The sequence below is a fragment of the Haliaeetus albicilla genome, chromosome 4 (assembly GCF_947461875.1).
Source record: "Haliaeetus albicilla chromosome 4, bHalAlb1.1, whole genome shotgun sequence".
NCBI lineage: Eukaryota > Metazoa > Chordata > Aves > Accipitriformes > Accipitridae > Haliaeetus > Haliaeetus albicilla.
The window spans coordinates 8,555,792-8,581,366 of NC_091486.1; the positions used below are offsets into that span (position 1 = coordinate 8,555,792).

Genomic DNA, 25,575 nt, shown 5'->3' on the forward strand with positions numbered 1-25,575 from the left:
GCATGACCATACAGAACATTGTATGTACTATGTTAACTGAAGAAAAGCCTACTGTAGTCCTCTTAAGACAGAAGGACAGCTTTGGAAATTCAAAATAATATGCAGTATCTTAGCTTTTTTTAAATCTAGTTTGGCTCTGCAAGTACAGAACTATGGGGTGAACTATGGTTGCAGACTGCTAAAACTAACAAGGCTGTTATATGCGTAACAAAGTTCATCGGAAAGAGAGTCATGGAAAGAAATCGACTGATCATAAAGTTACTCGAGTCTTCCTCCTCACCTAAAAGGCTTCAGTGTGTCAGCCCCAAGTCTTTAGGAAGAAGGACATGGAAATACCACGACAAAGGTCCTTCTCACCATAGTAACGTTAAAAAAAAAGCCTGCTTGCAGCATTGCCAAAGCTGACTTGTCAGCCTGCCTTGCTACATATTCAAGAAGGATGCCAGATATCTGACAGGCATCCAAGTCATCATGTCTTAAATGACAAGTAAATACTGAAGTCTGCATCCTAATGAGTGACTTTAAAGATGTTAACACTAAAGTTGTTAAAAGAGAACTCAACAGCCAAATACAGCAGAACAAGTTAATGCATAAGGCAGAAAAGCTACGGAAACTTTGAACAGATAACACCAAATATACTCTCCCTCACTGAGCAGTGCTACATACAGCAACCTGATACGTAACTGTTCTTAGTCTTAGAAAGAGTTCTCCAAGTACCACCTATGTACAAGTAGGGTGTGGAGGAGGATTTGATGTGAACCTTTACTTGCTCTTTTTTATAGGATCAAAGACACACAGTTAAAATGTTCTGATGTTACACTTTTCAAGGCAAAAGAACGTTTTGTAAACAACCAGTCTGGCACAGTTTTCAGTGCAATTATACTATCTGAGGACTTAGATAGTTGCACTTTTCAAAAATTTAGCTTTTCACTGAACAAGCACAGTAAAGTGATGACAATGGCCTCAGAGCACCTTGGCCCTTGCTTTAAATCAACATTTTTATTTTTTAAAAAATTGTTTTGCAACATGCATATTTGGAATTAATACCACTATTATCTAGGAATGTTTTAAAGCCTAAGCAATTGAAACAGTTTCTTTTAGTTTGCTCAAATCAAGTTTTCCCATAGCTGCCAGAAGAAAACAGCAAGAGTTCACTATTTAGGGAAAAAAAAAAAAAAAAAAAAAAAAAAGAAAAACAACAAAAAACAAGCACCCCAAAACAAAGCCCAAACCAAACCCAACCCACAACACACAAACCCCACACCCCCGCTTGCCAAAAAAATCACATGAAAAAAAACAGAGGACTGATTCTTTGATCATGTTTGTGCAAGCAGAGTGCCCTATCCGATGAAATATGCTTAGTGAAATACTTTCCCACAAAAATCAAGGATTTCTTTCATAGTTAACTTTGAAAAGCACAACTATTAAAAACCAAGCTGCCTAAACCAAACTGATCTTGTGCCTGTCACATGGAACCAAGGATTCAGCTACAACAGAAGCAGCCATGTAGATAAGCTCTGACTCAAAGTGGTATGGTTTCATATTTCCCCATTTCCGTTTAATCATCTCCAAAACAACCTTAAATTTACCTAGGGTGTTATTTGCAGCAGTGGCTCAAAGCTTCCTGTTGTAAAGGCTGATGAAAACTCATATCTGCTAGGCACCCAAGGTTTAGATTAATACTTTCTTGTGTGTATGGGTATACATTACTTCCCACAAATGCAGAGAGGATGGCTACCAAATATCTTAAAAGCTTTTCAGATACAACTTGGATAAATAAAGACAGGGGAGAGAGAGAGAAGGAAAGAGGACTTTATTGCTTCTGAAACCAATCAGCTGAAGCCCTATAAGCATCTTTATTAACAGTTCAGTCTTTCATAAATGGAGGTTCTGAAAAAGCAGTTGAAAATTGTCACTATCAAAACAACCAGATTGTTCAATGTTTTTGAGGAGGGAAGAAGAAAAAGGAGAGTACGCTTATGATTTTACACATGGATCTAAAGAGGAAGTAAAAAACAAGAAGTAACACCTAACCTCCAACTCAAGCTACCCAAGGTACTTTTTAACATATCTATGCAACCTCACCTTCTAGCAGAGGTGTCATCCTTGGCTCCTTTGGGATTAGGATTAAAGATATTTGTGATAATAAGAGCTCATGCTCTATTATCCTTTCACACAACCCAAAAGAGAAAAGGAGCTGTTTTGTTCTTGGGCCTCCCTCAATGAAAGATTCTGCAAAACTAACTTCAGAGGAAGAAACCAGGTGTAGTACCACACTACAAACATTAAACCTAAACACACTAAGGATATGAATACACAGTACAGTTTACATATAAAATAACAATGCTAGTTGTCTGAGAGTCTGAAAAGGAAGAGAGATTTCTGGTCTCCAAATGGGAACTCAGAAATGAATCAAATAAAAGTTTGAGTTCACCTACTTCAGAAACAGCTGATTTACAGTCCTTGCTAAATCCTCAACATTTCCTCCTACCGTTATCACATTCATTATGAACGAGCATAATCCAGATGGATTTTCTTCAGATCCTTTTATCTGCCAAAAACCCTACACACCAAGACAGAGCGGTATTTTCCATTGCAGATCTCACCACTGCCACCTCAGTTCTACACCAGGCTTCACAACCAGAGGTGGAACAATAGAATAGAATAGAATAGGCCACTTTTCTCCATGTCTCACCAAATAAAGAGCACAACTGATGAAGAGACCTTTGTAAAGTGATGAATAACTTTATTTCCAAACAGCCCCTAAATTTTAAACACTGAGTCACATTCTTAAGACATGTTTGCATGTCTGCCCAAAGTACAATTACAAATGTCGGTCAAAGAATATGTTTAACTTATGCTAGGTAATCCAAATAGCAGTGTAACTCAGGTTTCAGTATGGTAATGAAGAGGCTACTCTACTGAAAGAAAAAGTCATGGGCTCTATACCAAGTAATACCTATCACATAAATTGCCTGTTCAGGCTACAGTAGTCAAAGCACAGGCTAAAAATTGATCAAAACTGGTTTTAGGAAGCCACAAACATTTCTATTAGGCTGTTACAAGGCATAAATAGCCATGATGGCTACTGTTTGGCCAGAGATTATTCAACTTCCAGCTGTGCTAATAACCCTAAACCAAAGATAGGTATTTTTTCCAAACTGCTAAACAGTTTAATTATTTCCCATGCCAGTGCCTCCTTTTTCCTTTGCTGACAGGCTCTTTCGGAGAAGGTATTGCTCATTCCTTCATGAAGTGATTTATAATGGATTACTTTAGCATAATACTCCAGGTTAAAACACCTCCCAGTCCAACGCTTATCTGGACCTCCCCAGACTTTGTGGTTCACATTGCCTAACACTTTCCACAGTCAAGACTACATTCTGTTTTGTTGAACACTGTTTTTTAACAAAAATCTTTGACAGCCAGGGACTTCCCTAATGTTTTTTCTTTTCCTCAAGAAACTGTCCTACTTCATCTTTCTGCTACTGGTGCTATCATTTATTCACCAGGAAAACCTACAGAAGTTGCTGATAAAAGTTTTAGAAGACATTTGGTAGCCCTTCAAATGACATCTTGACTAGAAACAGTAGTTACAGTTGTTTTAAAAGGAGCTACAAAACTCATCATTATTAGGTCTTTTCTCATCCATACAGTTCAGAAGAAATTTTTCATCTGCTTTTACACCCGTAAGGCTGCAAAGGCTCTGTATTCCTTTATTAACACTGTCATCAAGTTACAAGACAACTGCTGCACACTAGCACAGAGCACGTCTGTTCCTTAGGAGAACATGAGCTACTCAAATTTATTTGCCCAGGAAGCTGCAGTGACCACTCTCAAACTCTGGGTATCTACATCCCCAAAAGAATATTAAAAATATCAAAAAGCACACAATTTTTTTTCTTCATTAGAAAGAAGGATAATAGATTCCATGTTGCAATATCAAGACACTGTGGTAATTGCAGGTGGTTTTAGCTAAAATGTAGTGCATTAGAAGAAGTAACCTTGCAAGTTTATTAATAATAAGAACGAACTTTCCTGGACAGATAGACATCTTGCCATCAAGATGTATACTGGGCAAAAATTAAATACCATCTGAACTCGGTTAACAGAGAAATGTCAGCACTTTAAACAAATTGATTTTTCAACCACTTTGCAACTGACAACCATTTCTCAACATACATTCTCTTCATTGTTACCTGGATTACTTACATAGTCACATTCAAACTCCTATCTGAGCTAAGCTAAAAACAAGGCATATATGAACTGAAGAAAACATCCATACATTCTAATACTATAAATATTCTCTTTTTATCCTATTATTCTGGTTGTCTATACAGAAAAGGTGGACAGGAGTGGAATGTTTTTAAAAAAATCCATATCTGGTCCAATTGCCAGTGTCCTTAATCTCGCAGAAAAGAATTTTGCGGTACATAAATCTCAGTCATGGTCACATACCAGTAGTTTATTAAAGTCAGATAAAACCATAACCTGGACTGATTTCAGTAACTTGACCCTGGAACTAAACCAGGATTCTTGCGTTATCACAATCCTCTACCTGTACGATAGGGGTACTATTCTTAGGACTGCTTTCTGAATACAGCAACATACCTAATAGAAGAAAATTCTACTTGCAGAGAGGCTTTGGGAGGAGAAATATTTACTAATCATCATCATCTCTGTTCTTCCTAGTTTGCAGATAAAAGTACTAATTTTTTTCCATGAAAGCATTACTAATACTTAAAATACACAATGAAGAAAAGCTCATACCACATTCAGACTGACAAGTTAACAAGTCTAGCCTGCCACAGTAGTCTGTGTGAAACTGTAAGAAAAATATTATGTTTTGCTCTTCAGTTTGTGCCCAGTCATAATCAGCAATGAGAACAAATATTTACAGTATAACCACCTTCCTGTCATTCCATTACGTCTTATTTTATCACTTGTATCTACTCAGGTAGTATGTAACACACAGTAAACTCTACACAAGGTCAGTGAAGACAAAATACAGATTTCAGGATGATTAGTGACTACACTATTTACTACCAAGGTTTACAAGCAGTGTCAATAGATGCTAAGGTGCATCTTAAGCCTGCATGAAGTTTCATTTATTTCAGAAAGGCTTTCCATAGGTAAAGGGACATGGTCATACAGATTATAGAATCAGGTCTCAGTGTACTATAACAGCTCAATCCAAAAATAATAAATGCACAAAGTAGCTCCACTGGAAGTAGGACTCTTCTATGAAAGTCTGCTAATGGCACTGCACTGTTGCACTGATGAATGAGGCTATAAAATGCTTAATTTATTTCAGAGTTTTAAGCAGTGACTCCGCAGCAAAAAAGATTTGCAAAAAAATAAACTCAGGAAGTCTTTAAAAAAAATTACTAAAAATATTAAACATGATGTTGTTAGTATGCTCCATAAATACTACCGTTGTCCAGACAGAAAGAGTGAAATTACTAACAATAGCTAACATGAATTTGTCTGAAGTCAGCATTAAAATATTACAGCTGATAAAAAGAGAAATGGTAATCCTAACATGTTTGCTTTCTGTGATCACTTCATAGCATAACAGCTGAATAAACTATTATAAAGAAAACAATGGAAGTATCATGTGTTTTTGTATACATACACGTTTCAGCTCCAGTAAAATGACAATCTGTTGGGTAACAAAATGCCTGCTCTACAACAATTTTCAGATTATCTCAATTGCTCTAGCACAACAGGAAAGGACACTGTTGAAATACTACAGACAAAACCAACACTGTAGCTGGTATTGTAATCACAGTGTTTACTCACCTAGCTTATTTTCTGAACAATTCCTTCCTAACAGAGAAGATACTTACATTATGATTTTACTGGAATCACATGGCTTCCAGAGTTTGCTACTATCAGGAAACTGCTATGAAGACAGAAGTAGAAACAAGTTCTTCATTTCCATTTGGCTGCCTCTGATCAGATGAATTTCTACCTGCTTGCTTCAAATGGGTGAATAGTAGGCACTTTAATACAAGGATTATCTTCAAGCTCTATTCTACCCATTGGTACCATCCAGCCTGGAGATACCCAAACAGTAACATGATCCAAACGGGCACCAGAAAAATACATTAATCAAACCTTAAGAAACTGTTTCCTAAAGGTTTTTCTGTTGTTGCTGTTTCATATAGTTGCTTCAGATATTCTAAACTTAGTGTACCAAGAGTCAAAGGTAAAAAACTGAAGCTCTAATAAGACAAATAGTGTTCTTTGCCACAGAGCAAGCCTCAGGCAGCAAAACGCTATGTAAACACTGTGAACTGAAAACTCCTATGAAGCTCTTTAAACATTGCTCCTGAGTACTAAAATTGTGAATCTAGCAAACTCCAAGAACAACAAACAAAATTCAATTCACCCTAAGAACTGATGAGAGATGTTTCCTAGTCAGAGAAAAACAATGACCCTTTGCCTATAAATGTATAAGCAACAATATATGTATGCTTCTTCCAATTATCTGTAAATCTATTGAAATAACAGCATCAAGTCTCTCTCTTGTCCATCAACAAAAAGAAAATGCACAGGGATGTTTTTCACTTTATATGTAGCCCAGAAACTACAACAATACTGTACTCGCTCACTTTCCATCGAAGTGCAAGATCTTCCAACGAAAATCCTGCATTGTATGCCACGTGGTAGCAACATGGCTCACTATTAGTAGTTTCCAGGTGCTATTACTTGTTTCTAATCTGCCTTCAGGCTAACCAAGATGAGAGGCACAGGAAAAAAAAAAGGTACCACAGGGCAAGCAGTAGTAAACCACACATGCAAAGGGCTGTTGTAAATACCTATAAGCATACTTTTACTATGTGGCAAGAGAGACACAAAGGTCTAGCTCACCAAGAGATATGCTTTTAACATCCTGGTACAGACAAATGCAGTTACAACAGAGCAGCTGACACAGCAACTCTGTTGGTATACTGTAATCAGGTAATCACTTGTACTTCTGCTCTCCCGGACTTCCTTTCAGTAGTATTACCCTACCAAAGGCAGCATCTGCTTCTCTGCTTTGACAAATTTAAGAGGGTAACACCCTCTAAACAGAAGTATTTATTTTTACAGGAAACTCAAGCACAGACAAGACTTAGGAGCACATCTATCAACCCATTTACCAAGTTGCCCTAACTCTTCTGCTCTGCTCCCTTTTTGGGACTGCAAATATCATTAGCAGGGCAAACTCACACCTTCCTATGGGTCAGGACAGCCAGTATCCATTTCGACTTGGGTGGCAGAGCAAAATGCAGGGCAATACACGAGGCAGTATAAACAAGATTCATTCAGTGTACCAACCACATTCACAGCTGAGAACACTAAGGGAATCGAGATGTGCAGGTGAAGAGGTCAACAAGGCATTCTACCACCACAGGATGACTCAAACACTTTGAGAAGTTGAAAGGGTAGTGAACAGTTCATTTGCTGAAGACAAAATTAATGACTTCAAATGACATTTTAGAACATGTATTTAAGTTGAAGGTACCAGGTAGGTCATCTCTGTGTGTCAAATCATAAGAGCTATTAAGCAGAGTAGGGAAGGACATTTTTAAATCATAACCAGTAACAAACATAATAAATGTTTTCTTTCAGTTAATAACGAAGAAAGTGCATATGGGAGAAATGCAGAGCAGATTCATACCAACCCAAGTAATTAAGCTTAGAGAGAAAATGTCTGCCCACTTTCATCATTCTAAAGTGCAACAATTTAAAGTATGAAACATCTACTATGAACAAGGGAGACTATACCCCTTTGGCAGAGAATTTGATTTTCTTCAATGTGTTCAAGTTACCAGAGAAGAAAGTCTTCCTTTGGGCTTGTAAAAGACCACTGGGCTTAAGATTGCCATTGATACAGGCTAGACTTTGAATTTTGCTTTCTAAGACATTCCAAATATCTAACACTGAAAAATCACGTTATGGCCAAGAGAAAAAAAATACAGATTTAACAGCCCATAAATATTTTAAACAATTGCCATGCCCACCTGCTACATTAAGCTTTTCAACTGCTCCCAAGCTGGGAGCAGGGGTGGTGGTGTTGTTGGTAGAGTTTGCTCCTGTTCCATTAAGTACAAGATTTTCCACCTTGGACTCTAGCTTCCCAATGCGCTGCAAGATATTATCCAACAAGACAGCAAGTGTCTTCTTCAAATCTACAAATGAAAATGAAAAGTTAAATTGCTTAATAATGCAATGCACACTGTCAGACAGAAATAGATACAAGAATGTGACTGGAATACATATATAGACACTTTCTCAGTGCAAATCTTTGTCATTAGCACTTCTATACACTAACGTTCCCTACTCTGTTCAGCCTCAGATACAAGTTTCCCTTGACGTGGAACTTGTCTTCCTCTGTATTTTATAAAGCATGCTGCAACTCATATACACACCCTGTATGCAAGGCGAAGTGTGTGCCTTTAGGAGTGCACACACAGGAACAAAAAAATGCATGCTTTGTAATAGCTCAAGTAATAAGAAGCTGCTTAAATAATGAATCTAAGCATAAATCCCTATTCAAGCACTACCAGAGGAACAGTCTGTTAGATGCTCAGTCACCTGGAAACAAAAATCCCCTTCCCAAAAGGGACAGCTTTGAGCCAGTACAAAAACCTTCTTCTGCATCTCCTCCATCACAATCAGGTTCTGCACTGGCAAAAAAACCCAACCAGTTAAGTTGAACCTTCTGTCCTATACACAAAACACCATACACCACCTGTTTCGTTTCTTCAGCCTGTTGGTGACTGCCTCTACATACCTATTTGGTCTGACACAGCACTTGCTTCCCATGGAAAGCAACAAACAATAACAGGAGTTTGCGTATCAAGTGATAACCCAGAAAGAGTTTTCTGATATTTTTTGTTTCCCTTTTCTTTTGTTCAGATTTCTTGAAGTAACAGAGTTGGGCAAGCTAAAAGAACTGTGAGCAAGAGGGGAAAAATAGACCACTATCAGACTGAACTGTATGATTATAATGGCAACAAGCCAAAGAAGATGAAAGAAAGTATTGTTCTTTGTTCATTTACGCTTGTCTCAGGATTAAAGAATTTGGTATGACAAATTTACATTATTTTCCCATTTAATTATATAAAATAATTACACATGCATATGTATCGCACATTTTCTGCTTTTCACAACTTTAGATTCAAATAACTTTTTGATCTGTAATAGAAAATTTCTCCATACATCTGAGGGGACTCCTCTGCCCCTACATCAGTTGTATTTTTGCCACACTTATTTTGTGCTCCCTTTTTTTTTTTTTCCATGGCTAGCCCAATTCTTGTGCAAATGAGAGAGTAAATAAGAAAAGGCTATTACTTTTAGAAAACTTATGATTTTTTTATCCAAGTAAAAAGAGAGTTATATTTATTCCATGGAGCCACAAAGTAGATCTTTTTCTTTATAACTGTGTGTTTTCATTTGTCCTTTAAAGATCAGAAGATGGAATCTTAAGCACTAATAATCTGAACTATTTTAAAAGGGGTCCAGAAGTCACTTAATGGTATAGTGTGCAGAAGAAAAGCAAAGAGTGGAGCAGGGATTTAACATGAACAAAACCATGGTACAGAAGGAGGAAAAATCTAGGAAAAAAAAAGTAGTAAAAAAAATTTCAGGAAACAATGAGGAAGAAACGTAGCATACATAAAGGCATACACAGATGATAACGAGAAAAATGGCTAAACATTGTAACTTTTTAATACTGGTACCAAAACACCGATATGAGAGACTGGTTACCAGAACAAAAAAAGCAATTGGAGGCTGATTTGAGAAGGGGAGGGCAGAAGTACAGATTTGTAATAACTTCTGTAAAACAACTACTGCTATAAAAATTTAATACTCACTATGTATATTTGGACTACAACTTTTAAAAGGAAAGTGTTTGATCCACCTAGTGACAGGTGAATATATGGTAGAAAAAAAAGTGAGAAAGTGAACAAGATGTGAAACTACAATTAAGGAATGACTGCAAACGTTTTGGGTGGGTAAAAGCAGCCAAATCAAGCAAACATAAAACTTATTCTTGAACATGGAAATTATGACTGTGTTTACTAATAGCAATCAGAGGATAAGATTAAAAGAAATAAAAAGGCTAAATAGCAAGGGTGTTAATTTTCATAGAATAGTGAACCAACTTCTGCTGATTATCATTAACATTAGTCATTAATGTGTTTATTCCTGAACAGCTAACCTGATCATTTCCTATCAACAAATCATTTGGTATGCCAAACAGGACAACCTAACTTACTTATTAAGTAATCATCTTACCCAGTTTCATAAAGTATTATTTAATATGGTGTTATTCACTCACCATAGCACCTTTCCCTCTAACATTTTAAATAAATACATTATCATTATTTTGCATCCTTCCAAACTCTTTAACTGAAAACACCTGTCCAAATTTGTCTTTAAACTTAAAATTCTTCTTAGCCGTGGAACTTGAAATTTCTACACAAAACTTAGCTTTACCTTCACAGAAGCATTACAAAACTATTTCACCCATTTTCAAATGCAGTTTAACTTCTCCTAAGGAACCTGACCACTGTTTGGCAGCAAGTCAACTTATTCCTCAGCAAGATTTGGAACAGGAAATGAACGCCACAGGCAACAAGCTGCAGGGGGAACTTAGCTTAAGGATATCCTGTACCCCCAGACCTAGCTAGGGAACATATTAATGCAATTACCCTTCAATTTCTGAAGGCATATTGTTGGGGGGTTTTTGCTGGTTTTTCTTCTTCTTCAATTCACCTACCATCAAGCACCCTTACAAGATAATGGCACACTGATGAAGGCTATATAGCAGATAGGGTTTTGTTTTAAGCCTACACACACAGTTCTCTAGGGATCTCTACTTGCTTGGAGGTCTTCAGTCTAAATATTGATCTAGTACCACTCCATTTAGTTTGTGTTGCTTTGTAAGATTACAATACCCGTTTAGTTCAACATGCAGTCACAAATCAGTAGAAGTTACAGAATAAGGACGGCTTGTTATTTAAGCAACAAAGCAATATAATTGTTACCTATGTTTGCGATGATAAGCTCAGGCTTACAGGCAAGCACTTTCACACAAACTCAAAAATTCTTTTTTTAAGAGGAAAAAGGTGGTAACAGAAACAAGACCTGGAGAGAACCTCCCAGCAGGATATTTTTATTACATGCACCAGAAAGTAAAGAGTATTAAGAGAAAACTAGAGAAAAAGGTACGGCTATAATCTGTTGCATCCTAGTCTTTATTCTTTGTCTAAACCTACAAAACCCATCTATCCAATTTCTTCACAGCTGAATATTCAGGCAACTATAAAAGGAAACATATTTCAATGATTAATTAGCCATTAACTTTCCAGATAGCCTGAAAGGGCATAGGCAAGCAGGAAAGAGTGAGTTTAAAAAAATGCTAAACAAGTAAGGTGGATGATGTGAACTTACCAGATTGAAAAGGGGCCACACCTAACCTGAAATTGGATTATATTTTTATTTTCCTAATATTTTCTGGTAATATGCTACATTCTTTTCTGCATGCTGTGTCTCATGCATGCACACAAACTTACCTCTCATGTTGTACAAACTGGAAGTGAGTAAGCATTAAAACTTAGTGCCAAAGCAAGCACTGAAGCTCACAGAAAGAGTTCTCTACTCCGAGGCAAATATGATATATTTAAGCTTAATTTAAGCTTATGCCAGATAAATAAACTGAAATGTTACATAAATTGACTGAACAAAGAAGTGAAATGGGAAAGAAGAAGAAATAAACATAGCAGGTCTCCACTTTATCAATAAGGCAAGTTGTTCTTCCACAAGGAATTTCATAGATCATTGACACGCAAACTGAAAAGCCTCCCAAGTTTCTCAAAAACAGCAGAAAAGTTTTTTTTAAATGAAATTCTAACAAATAACCTGAGGCACACTAGATATAGCTACTAGACTTATGTAGTAAAAATTAGCAGACAACTTCTTCTCCAAGTGACCGGAAATGTAAAATTTGTCCTATTTCACACTTACAAGTAAAGACTATTTTCTCCATTTGTGCAGAAAATACACAGTGTAAAGTATTCTCAGTTGAGCAGCACTATGAAGTAAAATGTTTGTACAACTTATAAAAAAACTTAATGAGATTATCATGTAATCTAGAGCACACACTTACCGTATGCTGTCACTGTTCCGACATAAGGCCCATCAACCACATTTTTATTTTCTTCAGCTAATGCTTTGATGTATCTTTTGCTGAGATCCAAAATTTGCTCACGCAGGACTGAACTGCTTTCATGTTGTGTTTGCTGCTGAATAGTAAAATGCAGAAGCATCATTCCCCAAATGAAACCAAAAGTCACCAGAAAAAAGCCAAGTTTCTGAGAGGACAACTTCCATGGAGAGAATGCCATGATTCCCAACAGCTTCACTGAGTTACTACAAAGGTTCCTAAAGTATGAAGCCAAACAGCAAGTTCATGGTCCAGGTATATAAATATCACAGAGCAGGACTCAGTCTTATTCCAACTCCTTAGTCAACGTATATCCGTATTTCAGTTCCATCCTGTTGCAAGAGGAAAGAAAAGAAGCATAGTTACCACAACATATTAGAAGTTTTTACTAGCTATACTAGGTCTTCACTCTAACTGGTACTAATAGGAGTAGACAATATTCTTTCTTTGTAAATTTGTATGTATAAACATTGCACTGTACTAGCCAGAGCACAAAGAAGCTGAGAAAAGCACTGGAAAGAGAACAAAGACGGAGTGATGCGCCTGAGCAGGTGTAGAACACCTCTCAGTATCTGGATCAAATTCAATGCTTGAAGCAGTTTCTAAGCTGAATTTCAAGGTAAGGCTGCTTTTACATTTTATTTGTGTGTGTGTGTGTACACAAAACTTTGTGATGTTGCCAGTGCAGCAATTTAAGACAATTCTCAACATAATTCAGTTCTCAGAAAACAAGTAATTTTAGCTGGCAGTGACACTGCTCGGAGTTCCTGGCAAGAGCTACGGCATATGGCTAGATAGGTGATCAGGAAATCAGACTCCCTCAGGGGTAAAGAGGAAAAAAGAAATCTACATTATTTAAGCCAATACACTCTGCTGGCTTACACTGCAAGCAGTCAGAAGGCTGGAATAATCTCCTCTTGCTCCTGTGTGGCCTCTGCCATGCATAGTTACTTGTTATTCATAAAACATAGTCCAATGAGTTTGCTCTTTGCAACTAAATTCAAAACACATACTTCTGAACACTACAACGTGTCTTTTGTATATAAAATTAATATTCTTGGAGCTTTTCACACACTAGGGAAAATGAATTGTAATAACGGCCTTCAAGACACAGTAGGACCGTCTTTTCATGGTAAAATCAAAGATAAAACCTGGCATAAACAATCCAAAGGCAGGAAAAGCTCTGTGATGAGGGCTAGAGGGAGGGTCCTTAGCATAAAACCCAGAGAGAAGAAAGGCAATTAAAAGGTAATTAAGTGTAACCTATCATGTTAAAACACAGATTTGGTAAAATGTTATCCTTTTAACTTCATAATGCTCCCAGACAGGATTAGAGAACATAATGTTCCCTTCCATTCTGCACTTGCACAGATAATGCAGATGTTACTCTGTTTTAATAGGATAATTACACAGATGCCTGCTAGCAGTGCTCCCTGTTTGTTAAAATTCCCTTTAGATCTTCTGCTTTTAGTTGAACCAGCAGTTCTACAGAGGGACAGAAATACCTTTGGACCACTTCTCTTCCAACATGACTTGTGTGTGCATTTAGCATTATTGATCATTATCGATTGCAGAAGTGAATGTGCATTACATAGTAAACTAAAAGCAGACAAGGAAGCAACTGTATCATGTATTTGCGAAGAACAATTTGTAGCCATTTTTTGCTTGAGGAGGAATGGTGTAGAAAAATGAATTGCAAGTACTGTGAAAAAGATTACAAAACCCTCAAGTTGACTTCTACCACACTTAAAGTATCTCAATAAAGAAAATGAATGGTCTCAGCAGAGAAAATTAAGGACTCTGTTTAATGCTGCTCTCCATAAACTTGTTACTTTTCCAAGAAATGGCAGAGGGAAGTTTCACTTCTTTGAGTTTATTTAACAATAGCCTTGGGACACTCTTGGGCTGACTAAAAAGTAAAGTAGTATTATTTCATTAAAAACTGAATGTTTAACTGTTCTCTTGCAATATCTGGTGTGATAACATACAAAAAATTCCATACTTTAAAACAACATCACAACTTTAAAAAGAAATCCGAAATATTCAAGATTAACTCCCTCAGTGACTTAATTTCAAGTAAGAATTGACAGCGTCCTCTACAGCAATAAGGTCTGTTGTTATAACAGTCTGTATTTCTTCCCCAATTATCAGTTGCCTGTGAAGTGGAAAACATTGAAGAAGAAAGTAAACCTATCACCACCATGTTTTAACAGACAAGTGTAAAGATTTTTTTATGACTAACTGTTTAGGAAAAAAACCTGCAGAACATAATTAACATTAAAAACAGCAATAAAAAAATGCAAGTATTTCACAGTTGTCTTTTTAAAGTTCTAGAACAGAAACAATGATGATTACAAAAAACTGTGTATGTCTAACCTATAAGAATGATCTACTTAAATACAGTTGTCAACTTTTCTATTCTGTTCATCAACAGAAAAAAAGCCCTAAATCCACTCAAAAACTGTAAGGTAGACATGAAATATTAAAGTTCTGCCATAAGAAAGGATTAAAATTCATTGACAGAAGGAAGAACGGCCCCCACTATTTCAAGTGCTAAAAGAAAAAAAAAAACCAAAACCCAACCCAAAAAGTCCAAACACTACAAACCAGCCCTATTTTTACTGCCTTTTAAGCAATTCCAGTGGATAGCAACTTGATGAACACCCAACAACATGTACTTAATTAACTTTACAGCACTGCTGCTGGCCATGGAGGTTTGTAAAGCACACAGGAGAAGAATCTCTGTCCTTCCCACCACTTCTATGGCTGGATGCACACCTGCGCCGACTTCAGTATATGTTTAATTCTAGATTTGACAGATGTCAAGGACCGCAACACAACTATTCCATGGTTAATGATTACCACATAACTATAATGTCTCATTATTTGGTATCTAAGTGGACAGTGACCAGAAGATATCAAGGGGTTATGTGGAATGCATAAAGACAGGAGGAGCACAGAAAAGACTCCGTGGTATTTCTATCTTGACAAGAAATTAATAACTGAAGTGAGCAATAGTTGAAGCAATGAACACACATTCATCTACTGTAATCACTCATGGACTTTGTTAGTGCCTGCTGACTAGTTATCTCTCTGCACTCCCAAACTTAAGGTGGTAGAATATTCCCCTTATTCTCCCCCTTGCCTTATAAATGTTCTCAAAGCAGCTGATCCTGTTAACCATTAAGGCCTTTTCCTAGTCTAGTCTCCAAAATGCACAATGGAAGGCATATCTAAAGAGGATATGGAAACACATATTTGTATGTGCCTCTGAAGAATGACAGGCTTTTTCTTTTTTTTAAAGCTTTGGAAAGAGGTGGTCTCACCCTAAGACAACTCTTGAAATAATTCCAGCACCCCTCTGGAAACTGGATATGTCATAGTTGTGAAGTTGTGAAACCGTTAGGAAGATAATTTCTCCTGATTTACTGAGAGTAGCTAATGTACCAAAACTAAACGCCAAGTGTGAAAAACAGGGTGAAAGTGAAAAGATACACAAGGCAAGAAAACCTTTAACAAAGAACAGCTTTGTTATGTTCTTCCTTAAATTCAACTCCAACCAAAATTTCACCACAACTGAACCAACAGACTGATGTTTTGTTTTGTTTTTTAAACAGATCAGTTACACCCTTTGTGATGAACATATCATAATTAAAAACAGAATTGCCACTACCCTTAATAAAAATGATTAACATATTTCTTTGGAAAAGGGCTAACCTTACACCCATTTACATAGGCATAAGAATTTTAACAGTCTTAGTACTTTTAGTATTTCAAACAGCTTCATTAAAACCACATTTTTTTCTGTTCTATATTTAATAAAATCCTGCTCAATAGCTGGTCAGTTTACTAGTTACAGAGGATAACATTACCATGCCTACGTCATCACAACAAAAAATGCCTCATGCTATTTAGAATCGTATCAGGAAGATATCCCAATGCTAGAGTGATCCGTACATCAGGGATGCAAACCACACATTTCTCAGCATTTTAAGCCTTTACTTTTTTTTTTTTTTTTTTTTTTTTTTAATGTTTAAAACAGAGTAGAAACAGTTAAACTTCATGTGAACAGATTTTGGTGACACATATCCATGTATTCCTCTTCACTTTTTAAAAAGGAGAAATAATAATCTACAAGAGATCAAGCGAAGTCTCTTTGTAAGTATGTACATACACAAAGCTTGATGCTCTCTGTCCAGTCTGTACCTATTTAAGAAATGGTAGTTACTCAGAGTAAACTTGGAACAGCACTATCCTCAGGATAGTAGTCAGGATTCAACTGGTCATCAGTTGAATGCACTGCTCACCACTAGCTCCACAGTTACAAAACATTAACTATCTGTAGCCACAGCAGATGCTGTTGCACCCATAAAAGTAGTTGCACCCATAAAAGTAGCAGCAGATTAAGTAATATTTAATTATTAGCTTGTTACAAACTCAAACATAAGCAAACTTACACAGCATGACTAGTAAAAAACATATATGCATTTTTGTACCAAATGGCTCAATAAAAATAGTATTGCCACTGCTAGAAACAGGCCTCAGGCCTCATGCCAACTGCATTCCTACGCCAAATCCACAAGGCCCAAATTCTGGCCTCTTATTCTTGTGAAATTATTAGGAGAACTTGTTGTGTGAGCTAGAGCTGGGTATCAAGTGCCTCTTGTTATGGTATACAGCTTAGATATAAGCACAAAGGCCTTGAAAATATGGGCATGGGTTGAAAGCAGAGGCCCCAGACCTGTAAGCAACTATCACACTCGAATATCTCACCATCAAGGACCATAGCTATCACTGCTAAATACATGGCACCAGCTCTGTGGTACTGTGTGCTCACAATTAATTTATAATGAGATTGTTGCAGACTAATTGCTTTGAATATGCAGTGGTAACGACTAGGAATGAGTAAGAACTAGCCATTAGCAACGTGTACTGTTAATGAATATCAATCTAGTGAAGTTTTGTTATAAATTTTAAAGCTGGTTTAAAACTGTTTTATCAGCCTTCTAAACTTTCAGTCACAGCAATCTCTCATTCTCTTCTTACATATATCCATACACAAACAATGTGTATTCAGTTGCAACATCTTGCCACCATGCCTGACCCCGCACAATTTGTTACTGTATCGCAACCACCTCAAAGAGGTGCTATTAAAAAGCCCACACATCAGGATCCTCATGCAAATACTGATCTATTTTCCAGATTGTTTTCTGAAGAGGGCACACTGCACTTCAGCTTGCAACTGTTTGATTCTGTAGAACAACTTGTTACAGACCAACTGAGGACAAACATCAAGATGTGAATTTCCTCTATTCTTATGAAGGGTGTGTTAACCTAAAAGCTAATGATAATTCAAGTGTCAATCCAGTGGGCTGCCAACACACCAGAGCTACAGCCAGAAAACCCAGTGGTGAGTGAAAACACCTGCCATATCCCAGCACGTCTCTGCTAAGGGATGCCAGGAGTCATGCTTCATGCAGAAGCTGATGTAATGCATCTTAAAAGCATAGGCAATCCCCTAAAACCTCCTTTCTAGGAGTAATGAGTCCAAACTGGGACTGCTAGGTTTTAATAGTTTAAACCAGACATGCTTCAACTAGAATTCCAGGCTGATGTTAACCACTGTCTCCTACTGCAGCTGCATTGCCTAAACAGATGTGCACTATACCCCAACTGAATGCAAATTAATGGATTTCCTGGTACTACAGTTCTTTATTCCTGTGGGAATATCTCAGCAGATGTCCCACCCCAGTTGGCCAATCTGTGTTCTGAAATAGTGCAATCAGTGCTGAAGACACTCCGCCCCCCTTTAACTGCTTGCAAGATGTTGGCTTTCTTCAGTCCTTTGGAGGCTGAATCTACCTTTCCGTCTTTCAAAATACAGCATTAACAACAGGATAAGCTACAGCTTACTACTTCATACAGTCAAGTGAAATCAAAGAACAGTCATATGCTGTGTTGGTAGAAGATAAGAAAGGATAAACTACATCAGAGAATAAAAAAGCAGCCTGATTTCTGATAAGAATACTTGCATTTCAACACAATGCATGCTCATACCATGTCAAGTATCTTTGTACCACATACATTTTGAGTCCAGTACTGACAGGGCAATTAAATAACCAATAAACTTAGGAAATACGTTCTACTAACATAAAACCATCCACACATCTAAACAAAACTCAGGGCCCTCGCTTGTTACACTGCGAGTTCATAAGCAGTGTAGCTGCTGTTTAGTCACTGACCACGTCAAATGCGTGAAGCGGGAGACAGACAGTAGGACAGTCAAAGGCTGACTCCACGCCTGCTTGGGGTGAGAAGGGCTGTACCCTGCCCTCCTAGCCTGACTGGGTCACAGCAACAAAGGAGGAAAACCACAGCCTTGCAACCCTCTGAGAGCTTACATTAGCTGCTAATATTTTCTTCCAAGAGATAAATTCATCAATATAACAGTTTACGAGGTTTCAGAAGAAACTAAAGATCACACATTAACCCCAAACACCAAGCTAGTGGTTACTCTGAAGAGAGGGAAAATACAATCAGATCAGAGTTAGTTCATAACTAAGTCTGGAAGAGTCCACTGATTTCAACAACTAATCAGTAAGTAATTAACTTATTTCAATCGAGTCATAAATTTTAAGGCACCTCAAAACATTTTTGTTAACCTTAAAATAAAATTTAATCGTTCACTTGTAATCAGTCCTATAAAAGACAAGGTTCATGATAGCATGTTCTTGAAGGCGCAGAAAGATGCCAGCAATGCCAATAATATTAACCCACATCTGCAAGTCCAAGGTCTAGGTGGGTCTCCCAACTGGTTGAAGGTGTACATATTCCCTATATACCCACAGGCAGTCTCCAATCCCCAGCACCTCAGGAAGACGTAGCTGAAAAATCATGCAACTATACCAGACTCATCTGGTAACAGATGTTTACGTACACTTTTGCTAACTGCACATTTTATAATTTAAGTTCCTTAGTATATAAAATAAATGCATAAAACCATTTCCTTAGCTGAATTATGGAGTCTTAGTTTTGCTCTTCCTTCTGCTGCTCAACTTTATTTTCAGCAACGCTTCTGCCAACCCATTCTTTTCTTCTAGCTGACAGATGTCACTATGTCTTCTCTCTCACCACCCATCTACAGTTGAAATGGCACCATGTACTGTGCCTGAAGTGGCAATTTGGGATGCAATCCCATGAAGTGAGAAAAGCAGAACAACACTGGGTCACAATAGTAGAAGCAGGACAGATGGACTGAGGGAGAGTAAGAGTATAAATACTGCAGGTTTGGGTTTTTTTAGGTTGGGGGGGCATGTTTGCTTATATGCATGTGCATGTAGTAGAAATTGGCAGGAGGTGGTGGGATGAAAGTTGAAGGAGAGAAAAGCAGCCTTTGATAAGATGCCATAAAAACAAGTAAATTTTCATCTTGAGCAAGCAGCTTGCCTTCACTTTCAAAAATACATTTCTCCACCTAGAAACAGTTTGGGTGGCAACCCCACCATAATTTCCCCATGTGGGTCTGTGGTTTCAGAGAACACCCCGAAATGTTGCCAGTTTTCCACCTAGCACACCATTTTCTGTAGTTTAGTCCCACAGAAATTAAACCATCCAATGTTCTTCCTTTCATGCTGTTTGCATACCCTGATATTTCAGGGAGGAAAGAATAAAAAAGGGAGGAAGGTTTACATGGAAGACAAAGTAGACACAGAAGAAAAATCCTTATGGATTGAAATCCTTATGGTTCAAATACTGCGTATCAATTAAAAACACTCCAGGCAATGCATTTAAGGCCATAATAACAAACCAACATGATCTTCTTTTAACAAAGTGTTTAGAAGTCAAAAACCAGAATGAATTTTAGGACTAGGAAGAGGACTTCCCTGAACTTCAGAACACCAGAACTATCCCTGACCTTGAACAAACAAACAAATTTACATTTTTACAGCCATTTACAGGCAAAGTACAGGGTATATTAATACCCTTTGTCTTATTGCTGCATTAAAACAAGATGCCCAAAATAGCATTTTCTCACTGAAAAACATTTTGGGATGTCAGCATACTGATCAAGAGATTTGGAAATAGTTACTTTTTTTTTTTTTTTTTTAGTTTGCAAGAAAGTAACTTACAGATACTGAGATCCCCAGTCATCATCTACAACATCCCTAAAATCAGTGAAAAAAGTATGCATGAGTCATGCTTTCATGCCTTCAAGAGTCCCCTGTAACTGAAAAAACCAACCTTTAAGTTACTTCATTAATTTTACTGAATTTTAAAGATAGGACTCATGGCCAGTAAGTTTTATCACACATATTTCTAATGTGAATACAAGTACATACCTGTTTCTCTTCCGCTCCTACCCTCAGTCAAAGGCTAATATATGACATCCTCTTATGTCATTCTCAATTTTACATTTGGCATTTGTCCTCTGAAAGGCATAAATATGGCACCTGCTGAGAAGCATGGTTTCATACTTTTCACATCACCTGGAAGTTCTCCAAAGCTATGAGCAAAACATCCTTGATTCTTACATAGCAATCCCGCACGTGCAACTTGGTTTCTGGTAATTCTCTCCCATCTCTTTAGGACACAGTATAACCATGGTACCAAGAGTTACAAACATCATTACGAACTTATTCAGAAAACTTTATTTTTAATGAATAATAAAATTAACTTCAGCTTATAATCAAAGCAATCAAATTACTTAGCACTCCAAGAAGAAATAAGTTTATTATATAGAAATTGGATCTATTAGCTCATTTCTTGCATCAAGCAGATACTCCAGGCTCCAGTCTCATCCACTGCTATTAACTACAAATCAGCCTGTTACATCATATCTTGCAGTCTGTCCAAGAGAAAAAACAAGTAACTCGCAACAGCAGCTCTGTCCAACTCACAGAGGAAAGTCAAAAAGTTCTTTGTATTCAGCAAGAAAGCTCTCATCGATGTGGATGCCCAACTATCATCCCTTGTCAACTTGATGGTCAACATACTAAATGTAGTCTTTGGCAACAGTGCTGGACCCCAGCCAGCCAGCCAAAAATAAAGTTCAAGATTTAAGGAAAGATCCAAACATGTTCATGCTCAAAATTGTCACTACACCATACTGAAAAAGTTTTTCAAAAGTTTAGGTACACCTGTGTAAGAAAATTAACTTCCTTGAATTTCTTATCATTTGCTGGAGATGGTCGATAATCAAAACAAAAAGAAATTCTCATTAAATTGGTTTAAATAAATTGTCACTACAGGATTCTACATCTGAACTTTCTGTAAAGGACAAATGCCAATGGAAAAAGATAGAAGAGTCAAGTTAAAATACAGGAAAAGCAGAAAGAAATACATAGGAAATTAGTATGTGTATGCTTTTATCAGATCATAGGGAGGGAAAAAAACCCCAACTATCTAAGCTGAACATTAAATAAGTCTTCAGAAATATTTATTTCTTGTTGCTTTAGAACATCCTGAACCTGGGTCAAAGTATAACATTTCTTCCAATGGATTTGTTCTTGGCAAGCATTTTGAATGCATTCCAGCTTATGTGGCTAGACAAACGGCTGAAAATACAAGCTGCATCTCCAAAGCACAAAATTTAATGGAATTAAAATTTCAACATAGTCACCTGTTTGGAAGCAACAGTGCTGCTGATTATTCCACTGCTCTAGTTTCTGCATTTAAATACTTCTCTATTATTGAAAAGGATGAAATTGCAATTTGCTTCACATCTAACTTGAAAGTTAGTAGGACAGCAAAATACTTTAGCCTACTTCCTGCATCACCTGTACATATACTGTTGATAAATACAACATTTATCAACAGCTGATACCACCAAAGATTAGAAGAGCACTTTCATTTAAATTAAAGCTGTTAATGTTTCTTATGTCTCTTCATAAGTAGCAACAATTTGTCACACAGAGATCAGCTTTGCATAACATTAAACAAGACAATCTATCCCATCCTAACTGATGGGTGACTATAGTGTTAACTGGGTCAGCAATAGCACCAAAGCTACCCAGCTCACTTTGTTGAACTGTAACAACCTCTTATTGCAAACATAGCATTCCCACTGTCAAAATGCTTAAAGGGACATACATGTAGTTCTGTACATGTCCAATAAAGCCCAGTTAGAAACCTACAGTCACACAAGACACAACTTCAAAGCAACAGTAGGGCTTGAAAGTAATGCTTTTCCTCCAAAAGCACAGGACCAGCTACCTTAATGGAAGGGAGCCACTGAGCAACTGTGCGAAGAAGCATTAGCCAAAAGTTTCGATACCTACGCAGTTCTAATCCATCCAGCCATAAGCAAATAGTAATAATTTGAGCCTTCACATAAAACTTCTCTGCACGTGATTCTCACAAGGCTGCTATGAAGTTTAAAGCTTTACCATAAACTACAATAAATATCAAACAACTTGGGCACAACCACAATAGTATTTTCAAAGGAGAGCCAGTACCAGGCCAAGCATGACCACATTCTAACCTGTCACTTATTATATTATAACCTCTGTGCTGCTAGAAGGCCATCAGTTTTCCAGTTATCTACATGACCTAATGAACTATACAAGTTTCCTTTGCAAACATGTAAGCTGTACTTAGTATATCGTAGGGCACAACTTATGAACTATTTTGAGTAGGTGGAAAACAGCCTCCCCTCTTTCACCATCCATAGACAGCTGGAGAACAACTTTTACTGGCAAACTCTTGAGGAATAGCTCTGTTTCAGCTGTAGCCCTTACACAGCTGAATGGGAAAAAAAAAAAAAAAAAGTGAAGCATAGAAAACAGCCAGCATAGGCAGCATTAAGGAAAGTGAATCAGTAATATCACTTTGTAATTTCTCTTTAGACTACTGCTAGGCAGGGAGAGGCAGGACGACACACAACCTCCCCCCAACTCAGGAAATAGTATGAAAAAGCCCTAGCAAGCAAAGGTTTCCAAGCTGATGATCTGCACAGCGTAGTACTAAAAGGATGGATGTAGAACCCCATAAGCTCTCTTCATTGCTTATACCCCATCATTCACAACAATGTTCCTCTTTTTAGCCTTTCTCACTCCCAAGTTTTCAGGTCCTCTAGATAGCTATAATCTACTACTACTTGAGAAAGCTATTTCATCTGCTAATCCTGGTCCACAGTGCAGTAATGGTTTGGGTAATGAACTTTCTTTAATGCCTTTTTATAAGTCATCCAAATTACTAGGAAGGCCTCCTTTCCAAAGCATGTTTTGTTGAGGCTATTGTCAATACACCTTGTTCAAGGTTTGGTAGCAAAAGTAGCTTCATTTTCAGTGCTGAAAGCAAACCTTTATTCCTCCTGCAGTGCAGTTCCAAAGTAAATGTAAATGTTAACATTTTGGCTAATTTAATTATTTACAATATCGAATGTTTGAGTGGTCATGAATTTCCTCTTCCTTCTCAAAGTTCTAGGTAGAATTTGCACAAGAAAGTTATCCTTAAATAAACCAGGAAATGAAGCCTGAAGTCTGTCTTTAATAGACATAAAATCACACCTTAGGTCTTGAAATCTCTATTTACATTAGCAAGTACCACAGTAGAACAGGACCATATCTGCAAAACAATAGGTTTTGAGGACCTGACATTCACACAACAGGCATTTCAGCTCAGGGGTGTGGGTGTCAGTACTGGGAGGACAGTGCTGTGGACTGTATCTAGTCTGGTCTTAACAACTAAATACCAACAGTTCGAGGACATTACAGGCATTCCTGGAATATTTTCACTAAAGAGGAATTCAGTTTGTGATCTCTAAGAGTACTCCACTATATAAACCAAAGTGTTATTAGCAGGGTTATCAATTCACTTTAAAAAGCATGTCTCATACAAACCTATGTTTGAAAACATGCTAAACTACTCTGAACTACCAAACTCATTCATACCAGAAACACACATCACAGAAATTGCCAAGGAAATAAACTCATAAATCAAATACCTGCAGTTATTCTCTCAAGTACCATAACACAATTTGTAACATTAATAGACGAAAAGATATACAAAACCCCCTATCTCTTTCCTTTACATGTATTTTGGTTATAGACTGGCACACAGTTGCAGATTTACTAAGACAGAACATACATGAAACCAGAGTTCAGCTTATGTTTGAGTGAGCTGAAACTATATCAAAAAGTGTTTCTTGAATTCCTGCAGCATGGTAACATGCTAAGACTGCCCAGACCACGTACAATCCATTTTAGAGCCATGTAACCATTGTAACAAAATGCAAATACTTCAAAGAAGAGTAGCAATTTATTTTTCTGCATTTTATTTTTTCACCATCTCTTCTGATTCCATGTCTTTCCTTACCGTGCTAGCAGGGGCCTTCTGAGCCAGCTACTAATTTACAGAAAGCTTGTAGAAATTTCAGCATCAGTTTGACTGAAATTCCAAAGGGAATTTGAAGTTATGAAGGACAAAGTTGGATAACTGAAAAAGCCTTGTTTCATTGGGAAATTAGACTAGAAAAATCAAAGGGGCAGAAATTTTGCATTCACACATTTTAGGTGTAAGTTTACAGATAAATATCATCAATAGGAACAAAACTCAGGCCTTCTTTTTAATTTTGAACAAAAATTTGCAAATGTCATCAGCATTTCATTGATGCAGTAATCGATGCAATTGCAGAATAGCAGATATGAGAAGAAAGTTGCAGTGAAAACAATGGTTAGTAAGAAGGGGGGAAACCAGCTTGAAAATCTGAGGCGGGGGAATCACTACAGGAAAGACTAAGTATTGAGCTAGTTAAGAAACTGAAAGGTGAGGCAGAACAACAAATGCCCTGAGCGAGGAGATGAGGTAACAAAACATTTCAATGCAAGTCTAAGACAGAGTAAAAAAAAATGAAGGTTAAGCTGATTAAAACATACTAGAACGAGCAGCCTGATAGACAAGGGCTAAACAAACTGAATGGCTACATACACTGGGTCACCCAAGACCAAGGAAGCACATCAAAGAACATGAAATAATACTAAATCTATATTATGAGTGATATGCCAACAGACACAAAGGAGATTACAAGTGCAACTGGTAATGCCTAACTTATAAGTTTTCATATACAAACAGGACTGTAACTATTCATAGAGGAAACAGTTCACTTGTCAAAAGTTATCGGTATTTCCTGACAAGCTGCTAAAGCTTTCACCTCAAGCGAGGAATAGGTAGAGTTTGTCATTTGTGAGAAAGCCATGAACAGTGATTAGAACTTCCTATTTCATGACCTTCCTTAAATAAATTATCCAAGGTAACGGGAAACCCCTTCAGACCTACTATTCCTCAATATTACTGATAGTCTTATCAATATAGCTACTTTACAAAAAAAATGAAATTCTCATAGGGTCATATCT

General features: G+C 37.2%; 1 protein-coding gene across 3 annotated transcripts in view; it reads right to left on the reverse strand.

The window, feature by feature from the left end:
- MGAT5 (alpha-1,6-mannosylglycoprotein 6-beta-N-acetylglucosaminyltransferase) overlaps window positions 1-25,575 on the reverse strand; it is a 138,831-nt gene that overhangs the window by 74,647 nt on the left and 38,609 nt on the right. For all 3 annotated transcript variants that reach the window (XM_069780823.1, XM_069780824.1, XM_069780825.1), the window contains exons 2-3: window positions 12,167-12,555; window positions 8,013-8,180 (exon numbers count right to left, since the gene is read on the reverse strand). In XM_069780823.1, coding sequence (XP_069636924.1) covers window positions 8,013-8,180; window positions 12,167-12,404 — 406 coding nt within the window. In that variant the 5' untranslated portion in view covers window positions 12,405-12,555. The remainder of the gene's footprint in view (window positions 1-8,012; window positions 8,181-12,166; window positions 12,556-25,575) is intronic.